The sequence below is a fragment of the Eublepharis macularius genome, chromosome 4 (genome assembly GCF_028583425.1).
Source record: "Eublepharis macularius isolate TG4126 chromosome 4, MPM_Emac_v1.0, whole genome shotgun sequence".
Taxonomy (NCBI): Eukaryota; Metazoa; Chordata; class Lepidosauria; order Squamata; family Eublepharidae; genus Eublepharis; species Eublepharis macularius.
Genome location: NC_072793.1, coordinates 159,001,910 through 159,024,286, shown reverse-complemented (window position 1 = coordinate 159,024,286; position 22,377 = coordinate 159,001,910). Strand labels below are relative to the sequence as shown.

Sequence of the window (22,377 nt, the reverse complement as noted above, 5' to 3'; positions counted from 1 at the left end):
CAGAAGGGTACCCGGAAGTGACAATTAAAAGAAGCGTGTAACATATGGATGAAGAACTGACTTCCGCAGCCTAATGTCAGGACCTTGCAAATTACCTGTTATTTGGACTTTTCTGAGGCCTCTCTGCTATTTCTCAAAGTTGGGATAGTTTGGGTCTTAGCATTCTCCTAAAGATTACTTGACCTGTGAAAGTGTCACTGAATGTTGCATTCTTACCATTGCTTTTTTCACTTTGAACAGTGATGAGCTTGAAAGCAAAATCATAGCCTTGCACGGAGACGGTAACATGACCTGCATTGTTTTGCGCAAGCTACACGCAACATTTCCTTGTTTTCTGTTTTTAATTTACGAACTGATAGCTAACAATGCAACTTTTAAAACACTGGTTATCATTTGCTATATTTTATTATTTGCTATATTTGATTGTCATGCGTAGTAATCTTTGATTAATTTGAGTGTACTTTATTTGCAAGAGCACTGTTTGCTATATCAGTCCTTATGTCTGTGATATACAGTTCTTCTTGTAAACAACCATTCTACTTTTATTCTCGTGTAACTTGCATACTTTGAATATTCAGTAAATTCTGTTGAACCTCCAAATGGGTGTGGCTTCATGAGAAATACACCAGAACTAGATGTGGCTATTATTGCCCTTGCAACTGTGGGGATTTTTGATGCTAGAAATATTCATGTCAAAAATGACCTAGTTCCAAACCTAAAGGACATGAGTACAAGACACTGCTTCACACTGAGTCAGCCTATTGGTATATGGAGGTCAGTGTTACTTGCTCTGACTGGCAGCGGCCCTGCAGGGTCTCCGACTGAGGGCTTTCACATCACCTGTTACCTGATCCTTTCGACTGGAAATGCCAGGAATTGAGCCTGGGGTCTTCTGCAGGCAAAGCAACGCCACCACTGAGCCATGGTTCTAATTTGCAATTACTGTTCTCCCCTAACTTGGGACCCATTCATATGTCGTTGTCCCTTTTTTAGAGTTTCTCTTCCCTTCCGCTTTCTCCTCAGTGCATTCAGCCAGTGGAGGTGGTGGAAGCCAATGGTCAATGGAAACAATATGTGGTTGCACATAGAAGGTTCTATGTTCAGTCCCTAGCAAATCCAACTAAAGGATTTCAGGGACTCAGGAGAAGGTATTTCTCTGCCCACAAGAGTCAGATAACACAAGTCTGGGCTCAATAGATCTGACTTCCTGTAAAGCAGCTTCCCGTGTTATTTGACAAAGTTACAACTAACTTATAATAACAACTGTGCTTATATACCGCTCTTCTAGTGCCTCACCCAGAGCAGTGAACAAGGTAGTGTTATTTTATTCCCACAAGACAGCTGGGCCTGAGAGGAGTGGCTTGCCATGGCTACCTACTGAGCTCATGGCAGTAGTGGGATTCGAACCAGTAGAGAGTTGATTTGCAGCCAAACCACTTACCCACTGTGCTACAGCAGCTTGGCAGGGGTCACATTTACTTTTCGGTTTCTGTTGAAGAAATTTATTAATACTAAGCATTTTAAAACATTTGTTAGTTATGATTATTAATTATACTGTGACCCATAGGGTTCCCAACTTCAGACTGGGAAATTCCTGGAGATTTGGGGGTGCAGCCCGAGGCGGACAGGGTTTGGAGTAGGGAGACAACTCAGCAGGATATAAGGCCATACAGGACACTCTCTGAAGCAGCCATTTTCTACAGGGGAGGTTGCTGATGCTGGAATCTGGAGATCCGCTGCAATTCTGGGAGATCTCCAAGTCCCACCTGGAAGCCTTCATTCTTTGTGCAACGCTATATATCAGTATCCAGACCTGGAAGCCACATAAGATTGCCAGGTGCCTGCTTTCTCTGAGGAACTCCTGTATTTTGGAGGCCTCTGGAATACCTGGGTTCCGCTTCTCTCTGGTAAAATCAGGGGAAGTAGCTGTGGAAACTCAATCGGTGAGCAGCCACAAGGTCCCCGTAGATGCCCGCAGTCGGATAAAGGGCTTTTAAAGCTACCCAGGCTGTTGGGGGTGAACTAGATAAGAAAGGTCAGCAGGGAACTTGACAAATTCCCTGTGAACAGTTAGGAGACAGAATGGGCACTGTGGCGAGTTGTATTTCTATTTACATTGTCGTCATCATGTGCCTGTTTACTTCTATGGATGAAAATTAGCATCTGCAGGGTATTTTTTCCCCCCTTCAAATATTGTCCTCTTTTGGAGGCCGTCCAAAGATAAAAAGTTGTAAACAGCTGTACTGGCCCACAGCATACCCAGAGGAAGAAAAAAATCCCGTGTCATACTTTTGTATTAGGGCCAATCCAAATGACCCCAAATTTTGTACAAGCTTTGAAGTTCCAGACTTCATTTTTTAAACTGAAATGTGCCTCCATTGTTTACTTCTTCCCAGAATGCAAGTGCTGGAATCTAACACTTTCAACCATTAGTTCTCTGTCATCATCCAACACTGCCAGAGCTGGCATGAAAGACTGCCTTTATTCTCAGTTTCTTTTTGGTAATGTCTGTCTGATGAAGAGCGCCAAGGAACCCAAAAGCTTGCACAACATTTTGTGCCCTTTTGATTGGTATTGCACGGGTTTTCATCGGTAGATGGCCCACCTAAAACCACATCTCTATGCCAGTGGGTCCCCCAGAGGGGACAGAAGCTGTATGGTTCCACCAGATCTGCCAGGGAAAGTTCTGCAAAAGGCACTGTATGTGTTTTCCGTATGGGGTTCAACATGGAATGGGGATACACTTAATACTGGGTCCTCTTTGTGGCACTTAGGAGCATTCCCAGTGCTTCTCAGTACTGCCACAATTTGTGTCAGTACTATGACCCCTTTGTTGTAGATCGGGAGCTGAGGATAACAACAAGTTCAAGGTTGAAGACTCATCTCAGGGACTTTTCTACCTGGAATGATGGCTTCCGTTCTGAACCTAAGATCCCTGCTGGATAAGTTACCATACTATTGGTCTTTGATAGATCTGTCCAATGTGAATTTGTCTAAGACTTTAAAAAAAGAATCTAAACATTTAAGCCTTGTTCCTTATGGCAACAAGCTGTGTGTTGTGTGAAATAGCTCAATTTTTTTTAAAAAACCCAAATATCTTACTCGAAGATGGCACAATCCTCAATGATTTTGTAACATAGTAAAGAGTCCAGTAGCACCTTTAAGACTAACCAACTTTACTGTAGCATAAGCTTTCAAGAATCACAGTTCTTTTCATCAGATGCATCTCACCAAATGTGATTGGCTGGGAGCACACTCTGCTGCACCCTTGCAACGATCTGCTTGGAAGGGAGAAATGCTATTGGCCAGGAAATCGGAGGCATCAATGACAAACACAAGTTTGTCCTGAACCAATAATGCCTTAACTGGACATAAGCAATCGTAGCTTTCCTTCCTCCCCCGATCCAAAATTATAACATTTTTCTCAAGGCACAATAGTGACAGGCATACGTATTCTAATGATGGTTGCCCTGGGAGTCATAAATCTGTCTCCTGTAGACACCAAAGCTCACTCACTGTACATTGTCTTGCTTATAGGATTCCTTGTATCATGGCTCTTTCCATGAGAAGTAATGAGATTTGCTCATCAGTATTCCGATGCCATTTTCAGTCAGGCATGGAAGAACTTGTGAGCTTTGCACAGAGTCTGATAGAAGCCAGGACAGACTTGAGCGCGTGTCACAAATTAAAGAGGCACATTTTGAGCGCATCACAAGAAATGGACGAGGCCCTGGAAGAGCTTAAGGGAGGCCTGCATACCACTGATGCCAAATCTGCCGAGCTGGTAGCACAGAAGAAACGCTTGGAGGATGAGAGACAAGCACAGACCCAGCAACTGAGTAACTTAAGGCACCAACTGGACTCACACAGAAACCTGGAAAGCAAGTCCAGGGAGATGCTGGAAGTGACTCGGAAGCATCTTGAAGAAATGCAGCGGCAGGTCTCAGAAAAGGAAAAGCAAAGAGAGAACAGTGAAATGATAGTAGGCATCGGTGGTGGACTAATGTTCATCCCTGTTGTGGGATGGATTGCAGGTGAGTGGCTTCTTATTGACTGTTTACCGACAGCTATGCATGACAGAAGGTTTTGCACCAAGGCCAATGAAACTGCTTTATGAAAAGCTGGATTTTGGGGGGAAAAAACATTTTGAAAAAACCACCAGTGAGGTCATAGGAAAGGCAGAGAGAGATCTATGCTGGGCACTGAAACCTTTGACCTCTGGAAATGCTGTTCCTCCCTGTCTCCCCCTACACAGTCATTTTTTCATTTCCACCAAGCACCAAGATTCTGACACTGAAATACTTGTTAGCATTCTTGCTAAATATACCAGCTGAGATTTTTTTTAAAATTTATTAGGTGAGAATATTAATACATACAACTTTCAAATATCATCTCAATATCATTTTCCCCCACCCTTTCCCTCCCCCCCTTTTTCAGGACTTCCAACAGCTTTCCAACCCTATATCTTAATCTATTCCTATCTATCCCCTTTTTCTGTAACTCATTATATCATATTTACATTCTGCTTTGTTAAACTAAGCCCTATCTGTTAGCTTCGAATCTATTATTATTAACTTAAAATCTATTATCTATTACTATCTGTTAACTTCAAATATATTTAAGTTTAACCTAACAATTAAATAAAATATCTACTTTATTAATTTTACCAATATCTATTAACTCCAAGTCCACTTAAATTTAGGCTCACAATTAGCTAATACTTCACTTCATATGGTAAAGATTCTGTCTCTTTCAATTAAAAAAAAACATTCTAATAATTTTCAAATTGCCATAATTCTCCTTTCACGTCCCACTTCTTTTCTGAATATGTTTTCAATCTCCCCCAATCAGTAAAAAATTCTGCTAAGTTCTAATCTCTCAACTGTCTTGTCATTTTATCCATTTCCGCCATGTACAGCAATTTATACATCCAGTCTTCAATAGTTGGTATTTCTTGCACCTTCCATTTCTGCGCGTATAAAAGTCTTGCTGCCGTCGTCATGTAAAATAGTAATGTTCTGTATTGCATAGGGACATCTTCCATACTTAAATTCAGTAGCAATAGTTCTGGGTTCTTCTTTATTTGGGTCTGCAAAATCTCATTTATTACTTCTAAAATATCTCCCCAATACTTTCTAGCTACTTCACACGTCCACCACATATGATACAATGATCCTTCATGCTTTTTACATTTCCAGCATTTATCTGACATATTTGCATTTCCAAGCGCAATTTTCTTAGGTGTTAAATACCATCTATAAATCATCTTATAGACATTCTCTTTAATACTGGTACAAGTTGAAATCTTCAGTGTAGTTTTCCATAAATATTCCCATGACTCCATTGTTATTTCTTTGTGACAATTAATTGCCCACTTCACCATCTGTACTTTGACCGTCTCATCCTCTGTATACCACTTCAAGAGTATTTTATAAATGTTTGATATCTTCTTTTTACTTTCTTGTAGTATAGTCTCTTCCAACTCTTAAGTTTTTCCATTTGATTCCTCCTTTTGAACAATCCGAGTTGTAAAGATCTCTAATCTGTCTATATTGGAACCATCCATAACAGGGAGATAACTCTTCCTCCGTTTTGATTCTTATCATTTTTTGTTCCATAATCAATATCTCTTTATACGGTAGACATTGTTCTTCATTATAAATAGCTCTCAGATCGATCACTTCAGACGGTACCACCCAAGAGGGGATACCTTCATCCAGATATTTTTTATATTTTTTCCAGATCGTGAAGAGGCTCCTTCTGATATAATGGTGCAAAAACATAGAATCAGCTTTTATTTTATCCTGCCATAAGTAGGCATGCCATCCAAACAACTTCTTATAACCTTCCAATGTTAAGAGTTTGCGGTCTTTCAGTGACATCCATTCTTTTAGCCAAACTAAACATATTGCTTCATTATATAGTCTAATATTCGGCAACTGCAGTCCACCTCTTTCTTTAGCATCACACAGGACTTTCATTTTTACTCGAGGTTTCTTGCCTGCCCACACAAAGTCAGAGATCTTCCTCTGCCATTTTTCAAATTGTTTAGTGCCTCTAATAATTGGAATTGTTTGTAATAGGAACATAATCCGTGGTAACACATTCATCTTAACTGCCGATATTCTTCCCAGCCATGACAGATTTAATTTGTTCCATTTAATCAAGTCTCTATCAATCTGTTGCCATAGCTTTTCATAGTTATTCTTGAATAAATCAATATTTTCCGCAGTTAGCTCAATTCCAAGGTATTTAACTTGTGTTACTTCGCAATCAATAAGTTCCATTAATTCTTGTTGCTTTTGTTTAGTCATATTCTTGCATAATATCTTTGATTTCTTCTTATTAACATAGAATCCAGCCAGATCTCTGAACTCTTTTATCTTACCAAGCAACTTCGGCATGTTTTGTATTGGATCTTCCACTATAACCATCACATCATCCGCAAAATCTCTAACCTTGTAGGTAAATTCTTTAATCTTTATGCCTCTTATAGTATCATCTTCTTGTATTTGAATCAATAGCAGTTCCAAAATCAAAATGAACAACAGTGGAGATAATGGGCACCCCTGTCTTGTACCCTTTCTTATTTCCAATTTTTTTGTTAAATCGTCATTTACTACAATTGCCGCACATTGGTCTTTGTATATTGCTTTTACTGCTTGAATAAAGTCTTTTCTCATTTGCAGCCTTTCCATTGTGGCAAACATAAAATTCCAATTCAGATTATCAAAAGCTTTTTCTGCATCCACAAAGAAGAAGCCAACTTCTTTTTCCCAATGTTTATCGTAGTATTCTATAGCATTTACTACAGTTCTCAAATTGTCTCTAATTTGCCTGTTTCGAAGGAACCCTGCCTGCTCTTCTGCAATGAACTCGACTAACCAGTCCTTTAATCTCTCCGCCAAAATTTTTGCAAAAATTTTGTAATCATTATTTAACAATGAAATAGGCCAATAGTTCTTGACATTGCTTAAATCTTGATTTGCTTTTGGTATCAATGATATGTTGGCCTCATTCCAAGACTCTGGTATCTTTTGTCCTTTTAAAATTTCATTCATTACCACTTTCAAAAAAGGTGCCAGTTCATTTTCCAATAATTTGTAGAACCTGGCCGTAATTCCGTCTGGGCCTGGTGCCTTCCCTAATTTAGTTGTCCGAATAGCCTCTTTTATTTCCATCTCCGTTATTTCTGCATTCAACTTTTCCTTCCATTTTCCTGATAATATTGGTAAATTGATCTTGTTCAAATATTGATCAAAAGTGTCCAAATTCACTTCTTTTCTTTGATGCAGTTTTGCACAATACTTAAAAAAGGCTCTGCTAATAGCCAATTGATCTGTTAACATCTTACCATCTTCTTGAATCTTGGTGATTACTTTTTTCTCCCTTTTCTTTTTCAATTGCCACGCTAAATATTTCCCAGGTTTATTCGCACCTTCAAATGACTTTTGATTCAATTTTTTCAGTTCCCACTCTAATTCTTTATTATTCATTACTCTCAACTGTTCCTGCAAAATTTTTATTTCTTGATTCAGCTTCTTCTTCCCTGGTCTTTTTTTTAATTGTAACTCCTTGGCCTTTATCTTTTCCATAATTTCTTGCCCTTTCTCTTCTTTTCTCCTCTTGTCTCTTGCATTTAAATCCATTAGAGTTCCTCTAATCACTGCTTTATAGGTGTCCCAAACTTTGTCAGTTGAAACATCTTTATTTAAATTGTATTGTATAAAGAATTTGGTCTCTCTTTGTAGTAGCACTATATTATCTTCTAATTGCAGCAAATCTTCATTTATCCTCCATCCTCGTCTTTTGGTGCCTTTCCCAAATTTCCACATTACTGGGTTATGATCTGAGCCTACTTTAGGCATTACTTCCACATCTTTAGTCCATACCACCAAATCTTTGGAGGCCCAGATCATATCAATTCTTGATAGTGTCGAGTGTCTCACCGAATAGAACGTGTATTGTTTTGTTTTAGGATTACTTCTTCTCCATACATCTTCCAAATTTTCCTGATCTTTAATTTCAAAAAAGGATTTTGGCAAAAGTCCTCTTTTTTTGTGAGCACCTTTCGTTTTTTTATCATCGTCCAAATTTGTTACTCCATTAAAGTCACCTGCCAAAATTATTTGAGCATATGTTAGTCCATCCAGTTGGTTCTGTAAATCCTTAAAAAAGTTCTCTTTAGCACCATTAGGTGCATAAATCCCAATCAAAAGTATTTTCTTTGTATTCCAAATTATTTCCACTGCTATATATCTAGCTTCCGCATCATTTAAAATCATTTTCGGTTGCAGCTCATCTTTAATATATAAAACAACTCCTCTTTTTTCTGGTTTGACGCGGCTGCAAATTCTTTCCCCAGTTTAGCAAATTTTAAATATTTCACATCCTGTTTCCTAATATGTGTCTCCTGCAAACAAATTATATTACAATGTTTTTTAGATAGCCAGTGGAAAGTGGTTTTACGTTTAGAAGGTGAGTTTAGTCCATTTACATTCCAAGATATGATTTTACACTCCATAGTCAAATTTTAGATCTTTTGGGTAAGTCTTTTTCATAATCCTTTATGAACATTTCCATCTCATGTCCAGATCTGAGTGTTCTTTTGATCTCACGAAATTCAAAGCTCAATCCTTCTGGTATTTCCCATCTATATCTAATGTTCAATTCTTTCAGCATTTGTACTAGTTCTCTGTATTTCTTCCTCTCCAACAAACCTCCCCTAGGCAGTTCCTTCATTATTCTCACTCTTTTTCCATCAATTTCCAGAAAGTTTTGAAATTGCTTACTCACAATCTCTTCTCTTGTTCTTTTTGTTGCAAATTGGACTATTATATCTCTTGGTAAATTTTTTTGTGCTGCATATTTTGAGTTGATTCTGTATGTTACATCTAGAAAGGCTGCCACCTCATCCAATTCTTTGTTAAAAAATTCTGCTAGTATTTCTGAAATCTGCTCTTGGGTTGATTTCCCTTCCACTTCCGGGACTCCGCGAAATCTGAGCTGTTTTTCCATATGTTTACATTCCACCATGGCCATTCTTCCTTTCAAACCCTTGGTTTCTATCTTGTGTGATTCAGCCAACTTGTCAGTTTCATCTTCCACTGTTTTAACTTTCTGCTGTGTCGATTGTAATTCTTTCTTGACCTCATCTATATTATTAACCAGCTCCACCATCTCTGATTTAAAAGTCTCTTTGAGCTCCTTAATGTCCTTCACAATCTCTTGCATCATATCTTTGATCTCCTTATTCCCCTCTGCGACTTTTTTGTCAAGACTATCCAATGCCATTTGCTATTCTTTCTTCGACATCGTGGAGCTTGCTTTACCTCGCTCCCACGAGTCTGCTCTTTTCCTTAACTCCGTGGCGTGGCTGATTTACTTTTCTTGGTATAAACGTCAAATTTTAACAAAGTCTTTTTAAAAATTAGCGATCCTAGTGTCCAAAATGTTGGGCGTCTTTTCTCTATGGTTTTTTATTGAAGTTTATGCCCTTTCCCTTATCCAAAATGTCCTACTTCTGTCCAATTTGATGTCAAGCACTTTCCCTTCTCCAAAATGGCGTTCTTCCTTTTCCGGTTCTTCAAAGGCCGCTTCCAGCCAATCTCTCTGTTGCACTGACGCACTTCTGGTTCCTCTTCTCGGCTCAGCGTTTCTCACAATTTTTCAGCTTTCCCACACTTCGCTATCTCTTTCAAGCCGCAGGTATGTAAACAATAATCTATTTTCCGAGTTAGCTCTTCTCTAAAAAGTTCTTTTTTCTCAATTACTTTGCCGGAACATTCAAAGTAAATTTTTAAGTCTTTTGCAATTTTTATCTTCTACTTTAATTCAGTTCTTTTACCGATTTTCTTCTCAAAAAGAGAGATAGCAATCGTTACCTTATTAGTCCTTCTTTGCGGGTTGTAATAGCTGTTTCAGTAATTAAAATAGTCCAGTTTTCCCAATTTGGTGCTGAAGCTTGGGTACGGAGGTCTTAAGCCAAAAACTTGACTCCAGAGCTGCTGCAGAGATCTTTGCCACCCGTCTACGAGCAGGACCTCAAGGCTGGGTGGGTTATCGTTGCGTAGATCCCCCCCCCACAGCCGAGATCAACTCACTCTTGGGATCTTAAGCGTACTTGCCTATTCTCCGCCTGAGAACAGGGGGCTGCAGGCAATCTGCACCCCACTAGCCCTCACAAACAGCAGCACGGACAGCTCAGCTCCCCGAGCTGCGTCAGCCCTCCATGATCCCCAAGCCGGAAGTCTCACCAGCTGAGATTATCTTTAGCAGAGTGTGAATTCTCTACCCAAGTCCCACATTTCCCCTATTTGAGCTGTAGGCTCACATTCATTTAAAAACTTGAAATGTAGCCCCAGAACTGCTACATTCTATTACAGCTGAACTGCTCTGCAGCATCCTTAGATTCTAAATTGGTGCTTTCGCAACTGTGCCTCGAATTCTGTGATTCCTTCGTAACTTATCAGAATATTCTCAGTGAGAAAATAAATAGGAGTAGACTAGCTTTGCTTGAAAACAGCCTCCTCTGCAATGTGTACTTACTTACTTAATTTGGTATCTAGCCCGCCCTCCCCACAAATGGGCTCAGGACTGGGTTCAACATTAATAAAATACATAATTATATAAATACAATTAAAATCATATCATAAAATCACAGCTCAGATGGCCTATTGCACATTCCTGCCCTCAAATACAAAGAGGGAGATACCCAGACGGATGAGATGTCATTAGACAGGAGAAGGCGACGGGAGGCTCAATGATGGTCCTAATACTGGCCTCAACCATATGCCCGGCGGAACATCTCTATCTTGCAGGCCCGCCGAAATGATACCAGATCTTGGCGAGCCCGAGTGTCTTCAGACAGAGAGTTCCACCAGGTTGGGGCCAGGACCGAAAAAGCCCTGGCCGTGGTTGAGGCCAAACAAGCCTCCCTGGGGCCAGGGATCACCAGCAAGTTCTTACCTGCTGAACGAAGCACTCTCCAGGGTACATACTGGGAGAGACGGTCCCTCAGGTATGCTGGTCCCAGTCCATTTAGGGCCTACAGGGGCATAGTGGATATGTTCTACCTTACACATTTATGCACAAGGCAAGAACAAAACCTTAAAAGTCTATCACATTCCCATGTCACCCGAGTTTTTGACCTACAACATGCAAGTTGTTCATGACAGGGACGCAAACTCACATTGTAGGGAAGGTTCTCTTTGCAAGTCAAAATAAGCATACACAAGTGAATAAGCGTATTCAAGATGACTCACTTCCTACCCTTGTGCACCACCAGAGAACGCTGCTGCAGAGGGAAGCCCCGGCAAGGCCCCATGTCCCTCCAGAAAATGTACCATGGCAGGAAGTCCAGCTAGAAAGCAGGATGGGAGCAGATGGCAATGCTCGCCCCTCTGCCTTCATCCCAGCTGGTATTAGGAGTAGGTGGAAATGCCTACCCCCTGCCTTAACCCAGCTGGTATTAGGAGTGGAGCAGGTGGAAACGCCTGCTCCCCTTCAGCCAGCTGGGATCATGAGTGGAGCAGGTGGCAATGCCCAGTCCCTGCCTTCACCCAGCTGGTATTAGGAGAGGGGCAATGGCCACCCCCTGCATTAACACAGCTGGATTTAAGAGCAGAGGAGGTGGCAATGCCTGCCTCCCTTCACCCAGCCATAATCAATCACGAAGCAGGAGGCAATGCCCATTTCCCCTTCACCTGGCTGGAATCAGGAGCAGAGCAGGTGGCAATGCCCCCCTTTACCCAGCCTGTATCAGGCAAGAAGCAGGCAAAGCCCATCACCCCTTCATGTGGACAAGATCATGCATGGAGCAGGTGACAATGCCCACCTCCCTCCTTCAGCAGCTTGAAACAGTAACAGAGGAGGAAGGAATGCCTGCCTTTCTGCCCTCCCCTTTGTACAGCCTGTTGTATTTTTTCCCACAATGGGCTTTGTTGCTAGTCTTACTATATAATTGAGTAAGCATATTTAAGATGACACACTTCCTACCCTGTTGGCAATGCTCAACCCCCCCCCCCTTAACCCAGCTAGTATTAGGAGTGGAGCAGCTGGCAATGCCCACCCCCACCTTAACCCAGCTGGTATTAGGAGTGGAGCAGGTGGAAATACCCGCCCCGCTTCAGCCAGCTGGGATCAGGAGCAGAACAGGTGGCAATGCCCACCCCTACCTTAACACAGCTGGTATTAGAAGCAGTACTGACAACTAATGTTGTAATCCACCCAGAGGAAGAAAACCAATTCAACAGCCAGCTCATATAGAAAAAATAATAATTTTGTTCCTCTGAAGTGCTAAAGTGCATAAGTGTTAACAGTGCTTATTAACAATAAATATAATATTTAAAAAACAGTCCACAATAACTCCTCTAGATAACAATCATGAATAGTGAAATTCATTCAGTAAATACATTCCAATAGAAATTCAACTGGTGGAGTCCATTAATTCCTCCATACAGAGCCCACTTCAGTAAATTCCAGTCAATCAATTATCACAATCTTGTATGAAATGTTTTTAACTTCATTAATCTTTCCTTATTTAGGAGGCAATCAAAATCCAATGAAGAGCTGTAGGAGAGTATTCAAGCAATGGTTGTATCTTTAAGCACCTGGCATACCAACGTGGTGAATGAGTATGTATTTGGGGAGCAAAAGTAGATGGAATGTTGCAGCCTGTGAGGAAGTTCTGTACGAAACGAGATTGCATTTTAAAGTATGCCAGCAACACCCGTTGGCTTAAAGGTGAAGCTGTTGCTTGAGGGCTCTCCTACAGTTTCTCCTTGTCCCCCTCTCCACAGCCATTTTTAAAATTTCCACCAAGCACCAGAACTTCCCACCCTTAAATGCTAGTTAATGTTCCTGCTAAAAGTACCAGCTGAGATTACCTTTAGATGAGGATAGTGTGGATTCTGTACACAAGTCTCACATTTTCCCTACTTGAGCTGTAGGCACACATTTGTTTTTAAAGAGTTTACAACCAGCTCCAGAACCACTTTATTCTATTACAGCTGAACTGCTCTGGGGCATCTTCACATTGTAAATTGGTGCTTTCCCAAATGTGCCTCAGACTGTGAGTCCTTCGTAACTTATCCGGAAATCCTCAGTGAGAAGATAAGTAGGAGTGGACTAGCTTTGCACAGAAACAGCTTCTCCTTCATCTTTCTCTTCAATGTGCAGCTACAGGGGCACATGCATGTGTTCTACCATGCACATTTATGTCCTGGGCAAGAACAAAGCCACCCTCCCATGTGACTTGAGTTTTTGTCCTATGACATGCAAGAGGTTCATGACAGCGTCTAAAAAAAGACATTGCTGGAAGGTTCCCTTATGACAAAGTCTGCAAGTCAAAATTCTACAATATCTATTGTTTCTTATTAACCTCAAGAGGTAATTCAAATGAAATTCCCTGTTGTTCAGATCAGACAGCTTGAGTTGGTATTCTGGCCTTGCTACAATATGCGTTTCATTTCACCGAAGTGTCAAGAGAGGGTATACAAACAGCCCACTCATTCATTAATTTGGTGCCTGATCAGCACAGGTAAATAGGCCGAACTGACAGGTTTTCAAGCATCCCTAAGTGAAACTGCCACATAACAGTGGGATTCACTGATGCTGAATAAATACTACTGAGGCTAATTCCAACTTCATCAAAACAAACAAAAAACTTCTACATCTTTAATGGTTCCACATTTCTGCAGGTGGCATCATGATTGGTTGTGGCCTGGCAGATATGGAGGCGGCAGAGAGAGCAAAGAAGGATGCGGAAGCTGAAGTTAACCGCCATTCAGCAGACATTGACCGGCACACAACTGAAACCTACAGACTGCAGGCTCTGGAAAGAGAAGCTGAATCAAATATTCAGACAAGTGAAAGGAGGCTCTCTTCCATTCGGTCAGAACAACAACAGCTGGCTTCCCAGCAAGCAGAAGTAGTGCTCTTTCAGAACACCCTGAGAAAATGTGTGACCTTCTTAGCTGTGTTGGCAGGGAAAGTAGACACAGCTGAATTTTTATGTAGGGATGTTGTAATCTACGAAGAGCTCGAAAGGATTCTTGAAGACATTCTCAATCACGTGTTTCCCTTAATGGGGCAGGGAAAGGAAACACGTCTGATGGCCCTCTCCAGTGCAAACATTCGACGGCTCATTGAGAGGTTAAAATCTGTTAGGGCAATGCTCAGTTTACATGCGCCACGGAAAGGACATGCTATAGACTTCTAGCCAGACACTCTCAATTAATGCAAATGCCTGAGACAGAGAAAGCTTTTTAATGTTCTTGCTTTTCAACCTTGTACTTGGGCAATCTCTAGATATGAACTGCATATTCCACCCCACCCCCTTCACTGCCACTTTTTGTATCAACACAAAACCAAAAGAGAGTTATGGTAACAAGCCAACTGGAAAGTAGAAACCCACTGGAACTTACTAACAAAGATATCAATTACACACACCGAAATATACAAAGTGAATATAACTATGTAAGCCACAAATTTTGACAAATACACCCTTTTAAACAAAACGAACCAATGTTGGCAAAGGTTCCAATCTCATGACACAAAGGACCTCTTAGAGCTATATAGGGACAATATGAATTGATGTACACTCAAATATTTTATTTCTTCAGCGCAATAAAATTCTTTTCACTAAATTTATTTTTTTAATTCTATTCAATTTATAGTCTGCTTTTCCCGCAAGCAGGCTCAGAGCGGATCACAGAAGGTAATAAATACAATAAAACAGTGGCGCTCATATTGCACATCCACAAAAATTCTCATGGCAAGGATCAATAAAGAAAAAGAACATAAATGGGACACATCTGTAAATCTCAAAACTGGGTGGGTTTGTGCTGTTGATGAGTAAACAGACTCACGCCAAGAGACATACTGGAACCCCAAAAGCCTCTAGTGGAAAATGAGACTCGAGAACAGGGGTGGCCAAACTGCCACTCGGGAGCCACGTGGCTCTTCTAGACATATTGTGCAGCTCCCAGAGGTCTCGGAGTATTGCCATGGCCATACGTTTTAGTTAAGTTTATTTCCCTCCCTTCTTTCCTTGTCTTTCCCTCTGTTCCGTTCCTTCTTTCTTTCCATGTCTTTAATATTTTCAATAAAAATGTTGGGGTTGCCAGGTCTGACTCAGAAAATATCTGGGGACTTTGGGGAGGGGGTGAAGCCTAGCAAGGATGTCACATCACTTTTGTGATGTCACTTCCAAGTCAAAGGTCATGTGATGGCTCTTCCCAAGCTCGAACCCTTCTGATGTCACTTCCAGCATATTTCACCAAAACTCCACCCCTTCCTGTGATGTCACTTTCAGGACACTTCCACAAACTGACCTCTTCATTTGAAGTCACTTCAATGCATCATATCCTGCGGCTCTCAAACATCTGTTTATTCTATGTAGCTCTTACATTAAGCAAGTTTGGCCACCCCTGCTCCAGAGCCTGCTTAAAAGGTCCAAGATCTCAAAGGAGGCCATCTGTTCCATAGCTTGGAGGCCATTACAGAGAATGCCACCAGAGTGCAGGAAGCAGCGCCCCAATGGTCAAAAGCTGAACAAAGATTCTCGGTGCCTGATCATAAAGATCAAGGAGGTAGATTTGGGTGGAGATGCTCCTTTGAGTATTTGGGAAGCAGACAGTGATGAGTGGGATTCAAACCAGTAGAGAGTTGATTTGCAGCCAAACCACTTACCCACTGTGCTACAGCAGCTTGGCAGGGGTCACATTTACTTTTCGGTTTCTGTTGAAGAAATTTATTAATACTAAGCATTTTAAAACATTTGTTAGTTGTGATTATTAATTATACTGTGACCCATAGGGTTCCCAACTCCAGACTGGGAAATTCCTGGAGATTTGGGGGTGCAGCCTGAGGCGGACAGGGTTTGGAGTAGGGAGACAACTCAGCAGGATATAAGGCCATACAGGACACTCTCTGAAGCAGCCATTTTCTACAGGGGAGGTTGCTGATGCTGGAATCTGGAGATCCGCTGCAATTCTGGGAGATCTCCAAGACCCACCTGGAAGCCTTCATTCTTTGTGCAACGCTATATATCAGTATCCAGACCTGGAAGCCACATAAGATTGCCAGGTGCCTGCTTTCTCTGAGGAACTCCTGTATTTTGGAGGCCTCTGGAATACCTGGGTTCCGCTTCTCTCTGGTAAAATCAGGGGAAGTAGCTGTGGAAACTCAATCGGTGAGCAGCCACAAGGTCCCCGTAGATGCCCGCAGTCGGATAAAGGGCTTTTAAAGCTACCCAGGCTGTTGGGGGTGAGCTAGATAAGAAAGGTCAGCAGGGAACCTGACAAATTCCCTGTGAACAGTTAGGAGACAGAATGGGCATTGTGGCAAGCTGTAGGTCATGGTACAAACACCGAGTCATTACTGATCCATGGGGGATGTCACATCACGTTTTCTTGGCAGACTTTTTACGGGGTGGTTTGCCATTGCCTTCCCGGGCATCTACACTTTATCCCCAGGGAACTTCCCAGAATGCAAGTGCTGGAATCGAATACTTTCAACCATCAGTTCTCTGTCATCATCCAACTCTGCCAGAGCTGGCATGAAAGACTGCCTTTATTCTCCTTGATTTTTTGGTAATGTCTGTCTGATGAAGAGCTCCAAAGAACCCAAAAGCTTGCACAACATTTTGTGCCCTTTTGATTGGCCCCAATAAAAAGGTATTGCACAGGTTTTCATCGGTAGATGGCCCACCTAAAACCACATCTCTATGCCAGTGGGTCCCCCAGAGGGGACAGAAGCTGTATGGTTCCACCAGATCTGCCAGGGAAAGTTCTGCAAAAGGCACTGTATGTGTTTTCCGTATGGGGTTCAACATGGAATGGGGATACACTGAATACTGGGGCCTCTTTGTGGCACTTAGGAGCATTCCCAGTACTTCTCAGTACTGCCACAATTTGTGTCAGTACTATGACCCCTTTGTTGTGGATCGGGAGCCGAGGATGACAACAAGTTCAAGGTTGAAGACTCATCTCAGGGACTTTTCTACCTGGAATGATGGCTTCTGTTCTGAACCTAAGATCCTTGCTGGATAAGTTACCATACTATTGGTCTTTGATAGATCTGTCCAATGTGAATTTGTCTAAGGCTTTAAAAACAGAATCTAAACATCTAAGCCTTGCACCTTATGGCAATCAGTTGTGTGTTGTGTGAAATAGCACGTATTTTTTTAAAAAACGCAAACATCTTACTCGAAGATGGCACAAATCCTCAATGATTTTGTAACATAGTAAAGAGTCCAGTAGCACCTTTTAAGACTAACCAACTTTACTGTAGCATAAGCTTTCAAGAACCGCAGTTCTCTTTGTCAGATGCATCGTCAGATGCAGGATGGGAGCAGGTGGCAATGCCCACTGCCCGCCTTCACCCACCTGGTATTAGGAGCGGAACAGGTGGCAATGACTGACCCCGCTTCATCCAGCTGGGATCAGGAGCGGAGCAGGTGACAATGTCTGCCCCCCACGTTCACCCAGATGGAATCAGAAGCAGAACCGGTGGCAATGCTCGCACCCCCTTCACCCAGCTGGGATCAGGCTCAGTGCCTACCCCCTTTATCCAATCGTGATCAGGTGCAGAGCAGGAGGCAATGCCTGTTTCCCCTTCACCCAGTTGCGATGCCCATCCTCCTTTACCTGGCTGGTATCAGGCGTGGAGCAGGTAACAAAGTCCACCACCCCTTCACCTGGTCGAGATCATGCATGGAACAGGTGATAATGCCCACCCCCTTCCCTCACCAGCTGAGATTAGTGACGATGGAGGAGGGAATGCTTACCTGCCCACCCTCCCCTTTCTAAAGCCCCTTGTATTTTTTCCCCAATAGGTTTTGTTGCTAGTGCTACCATAAATTGGTTAGTCTTAAAGGTGCTACTGAACCCTTTAATATTTTGCAACTACAGACTAACATGGCTAACTCCTCTGGATCTGTGCAAATTTGGTGCCCTTACCTTTATGAACATCTGCTCCAGACCCTTATATACATTCCCCATTGAAAGTAATGGTCCCAAACTCTGGAATCTACAAAAACATGGATTTCAATCCCGAACCAATAATGCCTTAACTGGACATAAGCAATCATTGCCTTCCTTCCTCCCCCGATCCAAAATTATAACATTTTTCTCAAGGCACATCAGTGACAGGCATACGTATTCTAATGATGGTTGCCCAGGGAGTCATAAATCTGTCTCCTGTAGACACCAAAGCTCACTGTACATTTGTCTTGCTTATAGGATTCCTTGTATCATGGCTCTTTCCATGGGAAGTAATGAGATTTGCTCATCAGTATTCCGCCGCCATTTTCAGTCAGGCATGGAAGAACTTGTGAGCTTTGCACAGAGTCTGATAGAAGCCAGGACAGACTTGAGCGCGTGTCACAAAATGAAGAGGCACATTTTGAGCGTATCACAAGAAATGGACGAGGCTCTGGAAGAGCTCAAGGGAGGCCTGCGTACCATTGATGCCAAATCTGTCGAGCTGGTAGCACAGAGGAAACGCTTGGAGGATGAGAGACAAGCACAGACCCAGCAGCTGAAGAACTTAAGACACCAACTGGACTCCCACAGAAACCTGGAAAGCAAGTCCAGGGAGATGCTGGACATGGCTCGGAAGCATCTTGAAGAAATGCAGCGGCAGGTCTCAGAAAAGGAAAAGTTAATAAGGTACAATGATATGATAGCAGACATCGGCGTTGGACTAATGGTAATCCCTGTTACGGGATGGATTGCAGGTGAGTGGCTTCTTATTAACCGTTTACTGACAGCCATGCATGATAGAAGGTTTTGCAGCAAGGCCAATGAAACTGCTTTATGAATAGGTGGGAAAAAACCTATTAACTGCCTGTGAGGTCATAGGAAAGGCAGAGAGAGATCTATGCTGGGCACTGAAACCTTTGACCTCCGGAAATGCTGTTCCTCCCTGTCTCCCCCTACACAGTCATTTTTTCATTTCCACCAAGCACCATGATTCGGACACTGAAATACTAGTTAACATTCTTGCTGAATGTACCAGCTGAGATTATCTTTAGCTAAGCAGTATGTGAATTCTGTACCCAAGACCCACATTCCCCCTATTTGAGCTGTAGGCTCACATTCATTTAAAAAGTTGAAATGCAGCCCCAGAATTGCTACATTCCATTACAGCTGAACTGCTCTGCGGCATCCTTAGATTTTAGATTGGTGCTTTCGCAACTGTGCATTGAATTCTGTGATTCCTTCGTAACTTATCAGAATATTCTCAGTGAGAAAATAAATAGGAGTGGACTAGCTTTGCTTGAAAACAGCCTCCTCTGCAATGTGTACATACAGGGGCATACTGCATATGTTCTCCCTTACACATTTATGCACAAGGCAAGGACAAAGCCTTAAAAGTCTAGCACACTCCCATGTGACCCGAGTTTTTGATCTACAACATACAAGTGGTTCATAGTAGGGAAGGTTCTCTTTGCAAGGCAGACTCTTCTTACTATATAATTGAATAAGCATAGTCAAGATGACTCACTTCCTACCCTGGTGCACTACCAGAGGGCACTGCCGCAGAGGGAAGCCCAGGCAAGGCCCAATGTCCCTCCAGAAAATATACAATGGCGGGAAGCCCAGGCCGGGAGCAGGATGGGAGCAGGTGGCAATGCTCACTGCCCGCCTTCACCCAGCTGGTATTAGGAATGGAGAAGGTGTCAATGCCCACCCCCCCAGCTTAGCCCGGCTGATATTAGAAGCGAACCAGGTGGCAATGTCCATCCCCTGCCTTCATCCAGCAGGGATCAGGAGCGGACCAGGTGGTAATGCCAGCCTCCCGCCTTAACCCAGCTGGGATTTGCAGCAGAGCAGGTGGCAATGCCTACCCCCTGCCTTAACACAGCTAGTATTAGGAGTGGAACAGTTGGCAATGCCCGCCTCCCCTTCACTCAGGTGGTATCAGGAGCAGAGCAGGTGACAATGCTCGCCCCCACCTTCACCTAAATAATCCTAAATAGTGAAATTCATTCAGTAAATACGTTCCAATAGAAATCCAACTGGTGGAGAGTCCATTAATTCCTCCCTACAGAGTCCACTTCAGTAAAGTCCAATCAATTATCACAATCTTGTATGAAGAAAATATTTTTAACTTGCTTAATCTTTCCTTATTTAGAAGGCAATCAAAGTCCAAGGAAGAGCTGTAGGAGAGCACTCAAGCAACTATTGCACCTTTAAGCACCTGGCATACCAACATGGTGGTGAATAAGTATGTATTTTGGGGGCAAAAGTAGGTGGAATGTTGCAGCCTACTAGGAAATTCTGTACGAAACAGGATTGCATTTTAAAGTATGCTGGCAACACCCGTTGGTTTAAAGGTGAAACTGTTGCTTGAGGGCTCTCCTACAGTTCCTCCTTGTCCCCCTCTCCACAGCCATTTTTAACATTTCCACCAAGCACCAGAACTTCCCACCCTTAAATGCTAGCTAACATTCCTGCTAAAAGTACCAGCTGAGATTACCTTTAGCTGAGCGTAGTGTGGATTCTGTATACAAGTCCCACATTTTCCCTACTTGAGCTGTAGATGCACATTTGTTTTTAAAGCGTTTACCACCAGCTCTAGAACTACTATATTCTATTGCAGATGAACTGCTCTGGGGGATCCTCACATTGTAAATTGGTGCTTTCCCAAATGTGCCTCGGACTCTGATTCCTTTGTAACTTATCAGGAAATCCTCAGTGAGAAGTAGGAATGGACTAGTTTTGCTAGAAAACAGCTTCCCCTTTATCTTCCTTGTAAATGTGCAGCTACAGGGGCACGGTGCATGTGTTCTACCATGCACATTTATGCCCTGGGCCACAAAGCCACCCTCCCATGTGACTTGAGTTTTTGTCCTATGACATGCAAGAGATTCATGAGTGTTTAAAAAAGACATTGCAGGAAAGTTCCCTTAAGACAGAGTTTGCAAGTCAGAATTCTACAATATCGTTTATTGTTTCTTTCTCATTAACCTCGAAAGAGGTAATCTAAATGAAATTCCCTGTTGTTCAGATCAGACAGCATGAGTTGTTATTCTGGAATTGCTACAATATCTGTGTTTCACTTCCCAAAGTAGCAAGAGAAAGCATACAGACAAACAGCCCATTCATTAAGTTGGTGCCTGATCAGCACAGGTAAATAGGCCGAACTGACAGGTTTTCAAGCATCCCTAAGTGAAACCGCCACATAACAGTGGGATTTACTGATGCGGCATAATACTACTGGGGCCAATTCCAACTTGATCGAAACAAACAAAAAAACTTCTACATCTTTAATGGTACTACATTTCTCCAGGTGGCGTCTTGGTTGGTTTTGGCCTGGCAGATATGGAGGAGGCAGAGAGAGCAAAGAGGGATGCGGAAGCTGAAGTTAACCGCCATTCAGCAGACGTTGACCGGCACGCAACTGAAACCAACAGACTGCAGGCTCTGGAAAGAAAAGCTGAATCAAATATTCAGAAGGGTAAAAGGAGGCTCTCTTCCATTCGGTCAGAAAAACAACAGCTGGCTTCCCAGCAAGCAGAAGTAGTGCTCTTTCAGAACACCCTGAGAAAATGTGTGACCTTCTTAGCTGTGTTGGCAGGGAAAACAGACACGGCTGAATTTTTATGTACGGATGTTGTAATCTACGAAGAGCTCGAAAGGATTCTTGAAGAAATTCTCAATCACGTATTTCCCTTAATGGGGCAGGGAAAGGAAACACATCTGATGGCCCTCTCCAGTGCAAACATTCGATGGCTCATTGAGAGGTTAAAATCTGTTAGGGGAATGCTCAGTTTACATGCGCCACGGAAAGGACATGCTATAGACTTCTAGCCAGACACTCTCAATTAATGCAAATGCCTGAGACAGAGAAAGCTTTTTAATGTTCTTGCTTTTCAACCTTGTACTTGGGCAATCACTAGATTTGTACTGCATATTCCACCCCCCCCCCTTCACTGCCACTTTTTGTATCAACACAAAACCAAAAGAGAGTTATGGTAACAAGCCAACTGGAAAGTAGAAACCCACTGGAACTTACTAACAAAGATATCAATTACACACACCGAAATATACAAAGTGAATATAACTATGTAAGCCACAAATTTTGACAAATACACCCTTTTAAACAAAACGAACCAATGTTGGCAAAGGTTCCAATCTCATGACACAAAGGACCTCTTAGAGCTATATAGGGATAATATGAATTGATGTACACTCAAATATTTTATTTCTTCAGCGCAATAAAATTCTTTTCACTAAATTTATTTTTTTAATTCTATTCAATTTATAGTCTGCTTTTCCCGCAAGCAGGCTCAGAGCGGATCACAGAAGGTAATAAATACAATAAAACAGTGGCGCCCATACTGCACATCCACAAAAATTCTCATGG

The 22,377-nt window shown here is 42.2% G+C and overlaps 1 protein-coding gene across 2 annotated transcripts; it reads left to right on the top strand.

Annotated features, from left to right (window-relative positions):
* The first annotated feature begins 1,593 nt into the window (after positions 1 to 1,593).
* LOC129328816 (uncharacterized) lies at positions 1,594 to 22,373 on the top strand. 2 transcript variants are annotated; one of them, XM_054978105.1, is made up of 3 exons: positions 1,594 to 4,034; positions 13,701 to 18,742; positions 21,301 to 22,373. In XM_054978105.1, the coding sequence occupies exons 2-3, from the start codon at positions 17,968 to 17,970 to the stop codon at positions 21,819 to 21,821; spliced, it is 1,296 nt and encodes a 431-aa protein (XP_054834080.1). In that variant the 5' UTR covers positions 1,594 to 4,034; positions 13,701 to 17,967; the 3' UTR covers positions 21,822 to 22,373. The 2 variants fall into 2 exon arrangements, with proteins under 2 accessions (XP_054834080.1, XP_054834081.1); XM_054978106.1 differs by having other exon boundaries at positions 1,600 to 4,034; positions 21,301 to 22,363.
* Positions 22,374 to 22,377: the final 4 nt, after the last annotated feature.